Source organism: Sinocyclocheilus grahami, unplaced genomic scaffold (assembly GCF_001515645.1).
Source record: "Sinocyclocheilus grahami isolate Dianchi unplaced genomic scaffold, SAMN03320097.WGS_v1.1 scaffold245.1, whole genome shotgun sequence".
NCBI lineage: Eukaryota > Metazoa > Chordata > Actinopteri > Cypriniformes > Cyprinidae > Sinocyclocheilus > Sinocyclocheilus grahami.
The window spans coordinates 1,033,415-1,040,565 of NW_015505424.1; the positions used below are offsets into that span (position 1 = coordinate 1,033,415).

The 7,151-nt window shown below is 36.9% G+C and overlaps 1 protein-coding gene across 1 annotated transcript in view; it reads right to left on the reverse strand.

Moving 5' to 3' along the window:
- Positions 1 to 1,779: 1,779 nt before the first annotated feature.
- Positions 1,780 to 7,151, reverse strand: part of LOC107598142 (adhesion G-protein coupled receptor G2-like) — a 26,046-nt gene continuing 20,674 nt past the window's right edge. The window contains exons 9-20 of the mRNA XM_016289414.1: positions 6,658 to 6,732; positions 5,788 to 6,217; positions 5,542 to 5,710; positions 5,340 to 5,471; positions 5,108 to 5,221; positions 4,993 to 5,029; positions 4,814 to 4,911; positions 3,308 to 3,429; positions 2,812 to 3,077; positions 2,411 to 2,501; positions 2,053 to 2,336; positions 1,780 to 1,916 (exon numbers count right to left, since the gene is read on the reverse strand). Coding sequence (XP_016144900.1) covers positions 1,780 to 1,916; positions 2,053 to 2,336; positions 2,411 to 2,501; positions 2,812 to 3,077; positions 3,308 to 3,429; positions 4,814 to 4,911; positions 4,993 to 5,029; positions 5,108 to 5,221; positions 5,340 to 5,471; positions 5,542 to 5,710; positions 5,788 to 6,217; positions 6,658 to 6,732 — 1,955 coding nt within the window. The remainder of the gene's footprint in view (positions 1,917 to 2,052; positions 2,337 to 2,410; positions 2,502 to 2,811; positions 3,078 to 3,307; positions 3,430 to 4,813; positions 4,912 to 4,992; positions 5,030 to 5,107; positions 5,222 to 5,339; positions 5,472 to 5,541; positions 5,711 to 5,787; positions 6,218 to 6,657; positions 6,733 to 7,151) is intronic.

The following is a 7,151-nucleotide window of genomic DNA, read 5'->3' on the forward strand; positions in this document are numbered from 1 at the left end:
TGGAAAGATGGACTATCAGACTTCAAGGCACTTCACAGTTCGTTACAGAAAAGGACAATGTAATGTGGTACCTGATGTTTTGTCATGGACACATGCAGCTGAACCAACGGCCATCCTAATGCACACACCAGCAAAACATGTTCTTAATCCTATCACTTGTGACCTGCCAACGAACTTGTCGCAGATTGCTGCTGAACAGAATAAAGACACCGAGTGCCAAGAGATCACGGTAAAAGCCAAATATCTAAATACCACTGATCTTATGAGAACTCACTATGTTTTTAAAAATGATATTTTATTCAGGAGTGTTCCAGACTCTAAAGGAGGTCAAAGATTCCAGATAGTGGTACATTTTTAACTTATGCCTATGACAGCCCCCTCAGTGGACATTTAGGCAAATTTAAAACTCTAATGAGATTTCTAGAATTTGCTTATTGGCCTTCCATGCGTACTGACGTATGGCAACACTGCAAACAGTGTGGAAAATGTCAGCAGCATAAGCCCACAAACCTGAAGCCAGCAGGAGGTCTCCAAAGCATGCCCATTCTTTGAGCCCGGATACATGCTCGGCATGGACATTATGGGACCTTTCGTCTCGCCCCTGTGATTCTGTCTGCCGATCAGTGACCTACGCTAGCCCTAGGACTATTCTTGTGTTTTGCGCGCCATATACCTGTTTACCATCGATCGACCCTGCCGGTGTTTGACCACTTCTCTTGTGAAATAAAGCTTGCACATGTGCACAGGTTTTTGCACCTGTGTATATATACACTTGTTGGAAGAATAAATTAGGACACAAAGATCATTTGTGTTGTGAAGAGTATTTTAATAGGTACATGTTAAAAATCTGTTGAATCCCCTCAGAGTAACAGCTTTAAAGAAACAAGTTGTTACAATACATATACTTAATAAAAGTAGCTACAAAATGCCAATAAAAGCTTAACCTTTATTAGAGGCAATTAGGCAATATTTAAATGAATTTGCAATATTTACTTTCATATTCCCGTACAGAAAAGTTTGAACAAGTTTGAGCTTTTTTTCATAGAAACAATGAAGTACAATCTTTCACATATTTGAAGTACATTCACACATCTACAAGTTTGACTGAAGTGAATAAATAATTTTGGAGCCTCTGAAAGTTCATCATGATGAACAATGACAGTTTATAGATTCATGACAGTCATACAGAGATAACAGCATCTGTTGATGTAAACCACAGTAAATGATGCAAAAAGTTGATTCTGACAGTGTTTTGTATGGTGTTTTCATATACCAAATATACACCATATCCATGTGTGTGGATGTTATCAAGCTGCTATATCTAATAATACCCATGCAAACATATGAATCCAGAGGCGTGTGGACATTACTTTCATCCTAAAGATGCAAATTTGTTTAGTAAAAGAGGTTCAGTGTTGTTTGAGTCCCTCTGAAACGCACATAATCAAATATAGAGGACAGAATGAAGATTATAACTCTCAATAAATTGAACATCAGGAATATCAGGTTATGTCATATTCAATCCTACAATAATAAAGTTTCAGTAACGACTGTCAGTCAATTATTTAGAGTTTTTTCACTAAAATTGATTTTTAGGGTTATTATGTGCATGGATCATTTTAAACAGTTCTTTCTTGTTCATAAGTGACTTTATGTCTTTGTTGTTTTTGAGCTTGATTTTGGTGAGAATACACAGTTTCCCCTCAAACAACGACAGATCAGTTTAAGAAATCAGTCTAAGAAAGTCTGAGACATAGAAGACCTTCTATCCCAATTATGCTAGTTATAAATATTTTCCACAGCAGTAATGCTGGATTGAGCGATGGTTGTAGTGGATTCGGTGCTTTCTGGATCATCTGAGAAATGACCTGCGACGTCATTGTGAATGTGGTAGTAATACAGGAAGAGGAAGAACCCTGAAAAAAGAATGAGAGAAATTAAATAATAAATAATTTAAAACATCCTTAGCTCTAATTATTAGCTGAAATCTGCAGGAAAAAATAGAAGTGTTCTGCTAAACTAAATGTATCGATGCATGTGATTGTTTCTCACCCTGTAATGAGTTCAGCACAGTGAATATGTAATATGAGGGAATGAGCATCGGTCCATAACTGAAGAACGCCACAGACCACGTCAGACCGAAGAGCAGGAACAAACTCAACACCATCATCAGCTGCTTTCTGAACGTCTTTCTCTTGCCGTCAACTGCTTTTATGTTTCTGGCCTGAACGACCTTAGTGACGATCATGATGAAGACTCCTGTCGTGAAGACGAAAACTAAAGCATAGTAGCCGATGTTCACTATGTAGTGAATGTAAGGATTTGTAGTCCAGCACCTGTAATTTGAAAATATTAAGGCAATCATTTAACATCAATAAATGTATGAATTTGTGACATCAAACCAACTTACATTCGTGCAATTTTTCCAGATGTAGTGTTTAGGGTCACTGCTTCATATCCTCCTATAGAAGCAATAGCTACGACTATCGGAGCGGTACACACTGAAAACACATAAACTGATTTAATTGAAGAAAAAAGACAACAAAACTATATTTACAGCTGTAGTGTCACTACAACTATAATTGGGATACACTTGATTTACGGTTGGAAAGATGCAAGCTTTGTTTCCAAAGTAAAGATATAGTGTTGAACTAATAAACTTTTGTAAAGACAGCCAGTCTATTCACAATGAAAGTGTCCCTGATAAATCCAGCATAAACTCCTCTATTTTTAAACGCTCAAGACAGACGTCACTACCTAAACCTCATGGCAATTTTATTTTCTTAATAGAGTTTTGTTGCTCTAACTCACCCCAGCCCAACACGGTGATCTTCCTCATGTAGTTTGTGATGGTGACGTTCTGTCTGATGAGCCATAAGTACATATGAAGAGCTTGAATGAAGAACCAGGTGAATGAGGCCAGCATGGAGTAATGCAGGAGCAGCGCTATGAAGACGCACGCAGCGTTGTCTTCTGTGTTAGCGACGCTCTCGTTTGACAAAAACGAGGCATTCAGTAGACACAAAGCCACAAACATGTTCATCAAGATCTTCGTGGCCTGATTTGATTTGGCTTTCCTATTAAAACACATAAACCTGAACATTAATACTTTAGAGCTTTGAGCTCATCACTTGTATTACATTTCAGTCTTTAAACTTCAAAATGTCAAGTTTAATTCAATGCATTGCTGTTTCTTTGTAAATGCTAGTTCAGCAATTTCTGAGTGAAAATTGTTTTTTAATGTAGTATTAGTGATTACTGATTACTAAACAGCACTGACTATATAATATACTTTAAGATACTCTACCGTAGCAGGAAATGCATGAATAAAGCGATGGCCATAAAAAACATGGAGATGCCGCAGCCGATAGAAGAGATTAAAGTCAGTGATTCCAGATGTGGTGCTGTTTCAGTTTTATCTGGCAGAGACTGAATTATTGGAGAAAAGACAAAAAAAATTTAAAATGTTTTGCTGTCATTTCTACAATGTCATCATGTTACATGTCAAAAGGAATGAGGACACACAAACTTGAAAAGACATAAAAAGCATGCGCGATCTCAACTGTTTCTCTTAGATAGCAATGAGATTAAATGCAGAGCAAATGGAGACTTTAGTGGGGATCTCAACAACGTCCTAAACTGTGCTGAAGTACAAAAGTCTACTTAAAAATCAGATTTCAAGAGTCTCAATATGAAATCAATTATTTCTCATCAAGTACTAATCTGAGCTGCTCCACATTCATTTTATGGCTCGAATCAGCATAACTGAGAGTTGGTAGATGGTCATAACAACACCATTTGGATGCACCGACTCACTTATGCAAGTTTTACATGCACTAATTTTCATCAATCCAATCAAATCCAGTCTGGATTCAGTTTCTGAAAGCTCTGTCTATATGAACCCTAAACTTTGCAATCCGATTCACATTTTCATTTATATGTACATTACATGTATTTCAATCAAAACTTCAGCGCTTGCAGAGTGCATCAGCTGACGCGTTCGGAACCAGAGAGAGATGTATAAAAAGATTACCTATATGACACAGGCTACCTAAAAAATATTTTTTAGCTTTTTTAGCGAATATTTGGTAAATATTAAATCTCATCCCCTGACAAGTTCGTAAAAAGTAAAATGTAGATTTCAAAACGCATTGTGGCGCTGCACATTTGTAATTTTGGTAATTTTGAATCCAATTGAGAAGCTAGTTAAATTTGCAATCTTACTTTCTTTCTTATTGATTGGATTATCGTAGGTCTACATCACTTTTAATCCAAAATTAAATTCAGTTGGATTGATTGAGGTGTTTGAAGGATTTTCTATCCTAATTGAGTCGTCAAATGCAGGTACTAATGGATTTTTTGGGTGCATGCAAACGTAGCTACTGTATTTAAATGTTTTGTTTTGTTTTATTACGTGCTTGATGCTTGATTCTTTTTTTTTTAGGGATCTTGAAAGTGTGAAACAAACTTATTGACATTATTGCTTTGCTATTTCTAGTCAGATGCTGTATTGTGGGAGGAACATTCTTGTTCTAGAAACATTTTTTAACTACATTTTTTGTCTCCACAAAAGAAGGAGGTTTTATTTTTTTAGGTGCATATATATATTAGAAGTTTATTTTTTTATTATAACCTTTAAATATCCAGGAAAAAGCTCTCTGAGATTAAAAAATACAGGAGTGTCCTGACCAAGGATTTTGACATCTTTTGAGTTCACTCGCATATAGACGTGGACTAAAAGACTAAAAGATTTTGATTTCATAGGATCTTTAAATGAAACATGAATGATGATAGTGTAAGTTCTTCTTTTCACCATCAGCACTGCAAAGAACGTCAGATGAGAGCAGGAGCACTTTATGGTGTTGTTGATGATTTCTGTCTCACAGCCGAACGTTGTCCAATTAAGCTTTCCTTCAAAGAAAAGAGAGAGATGAATGAAATTAATTATAGAAAATATACTGAGTTTGTTGATAGGATCGTAAATGAATGTACCTTTGCCATCCCAAGAAACGCAGGACACATTTCCAACCTGTTAAGAACACGTTTATTTTCATTTTGATTTCACAGTGTAATATAATAAGCTTTGCAACAAAACCTTCATTACCACATTATCTTTCTTTTTAATGATCATGCCAATATTGTCAGTAAGGTTGGAGATGGTGGCACCCATCGTTATTCCATAACTCTCATTGTTCAAAACAGTGTGAGTTTCAGTTTCATCCTAAATCAGAAACCATAACAGAGCAATCAAATATAAATGTTTGTCAATACAACAGATCAAGAAATTTGTCCAAGTAGAATTTTTGAAGAATCAGAGTGAAAAAAACACAGAAGCAAACCTTGTTTCCCATGTTTATGAATCGTAAAACTCCAACAAATGCACTTCCATTGTTTTCTTGACGTGATTTATCAAAGGCTTCACTGGGAATCTTTACAGACCAGGGATAACCTGCCTGGTTGCTCTCAACAACCTTTGAAAAGAAGAAATGGCATTGATAAATGTTAATTCTTCCCCTTGTTTTAATGCTGCTCAGGCCTTACGTTTATCATGTTCTGGCTTGAAGAGTAGCATATGTTGATGTCTTTGGTTTCTGTGTTCTTGGGTTGTCTTTGGAGAACACCAATAACATCCCCCATGACAATCGCCGCATTGCTTTTATTGCTTTTTTCCATCAGCTCCACCAGCGACTCTACTTTTTCCAAGTTTTCTCTGTAAAATGCATTGAATCACTTGGTACTCTGTAACTAAGTTTTAGATTTGAAATCTGCTGGTCACCGCACACTTACGCTGCCTTTTGGGGTTCAACTTGATCTGTGTTTGTCTGTGGTTGGTCATCTGTTTCGTTCTGCCCATCTGTTAGATTGAAAGTTATCTCAGCTGGTGGGACAGTTGGCTCGGGAGTTGTACTATATGGCATGAAACTGGTAGTTGGATTGTTAGTTGTCGTTTGCGATGTTGAACTAGTAGCTGGATTGTTAGTTGTCATTTGCGATGTTGAACTAGTAGCTGGATTGTTAGTTGTCGTTTGCAATGTTGAACTAGTAGCTGGATTGTTAGTTGTCGTTTGCGATGTTGAACTGGTAGTTGGATTATTAGTTGTCGTATTTGATGGTGAACTAGTAGTTGGCTCGGGAGTTGTCGATCTTCCATCAATGCAGGTCACACACATCCATTCACTCCCATTTAAATGCAGAATGTATTTGCTTTCTTCATTCCCTTAAACACAAATAAACAGTGGATGCATTTTATTGCAGTTTGAACAATATCTGATGCATGTTCATCAGTTTGCATATTTATTGGTCACATAGTCTAGTCATGTTATTGCCATGATTTTGTCATGCTACACTCTTAAAAATGCTGGGTTGTTTCAACCCAACTTTGGGTCAAATATGGACTAACCCAACTTTTGGGTTAAAAATGTAATTTATAAATGTAACCCAACAGCTGGGTTAGTCCATATTTGACCCAAAGTTGGGTTGAAACAACCCAGCAGTGTACTAATGAATTTCTCAAGCAAGTGCATTCTGTTTAAAAGGCTCAAGAAATCATAATATTATGCCTACAGCTATGCTGGAAATAAGAAGACTGTCAGTTCACATTGTACTATATTTTTGATTCTGAAATCAAACTTTAAAAATCTTAAGTCTCAAACTTACCGCTGCATTTGTCATGTCCATATGTAGCATTTTTACATTTCTCTTCAGGATCAACAGGAGGGATTTTCAAACAACCTAAAGAGAACATGACACATAATTCAACAAAACTGTGTATAATCGCAGTGTATGATTTGAGATATAGACTTGGAAGTAGGGCTGCACGATAAATCGAAATGGAATCGAGATCGTGATTCGACAGAAGCTGCGATTGTCATGCGTATCTTTCAGTGAAGCACGGTTCTGTGATCAGCAGTAAATCTCCATCCAAAGGCTAGAGGGCGCTCTCGCGCTGAAACTCCAAATACACCTCACAGAAGAAACCCAGAAAATGCCAATCGCTGCAGCTGAATAAACTGAAGATTCAACTGCTTTCATTGATTCAACGTGACTAATAAACACACGACTACGACAATCGTCTAGGTTACTTGTGTAACCCTCATTTCCTGAAGGAGGGAACAGAGACGTTACGTCAGTGACTGACGAATTGGGATCTC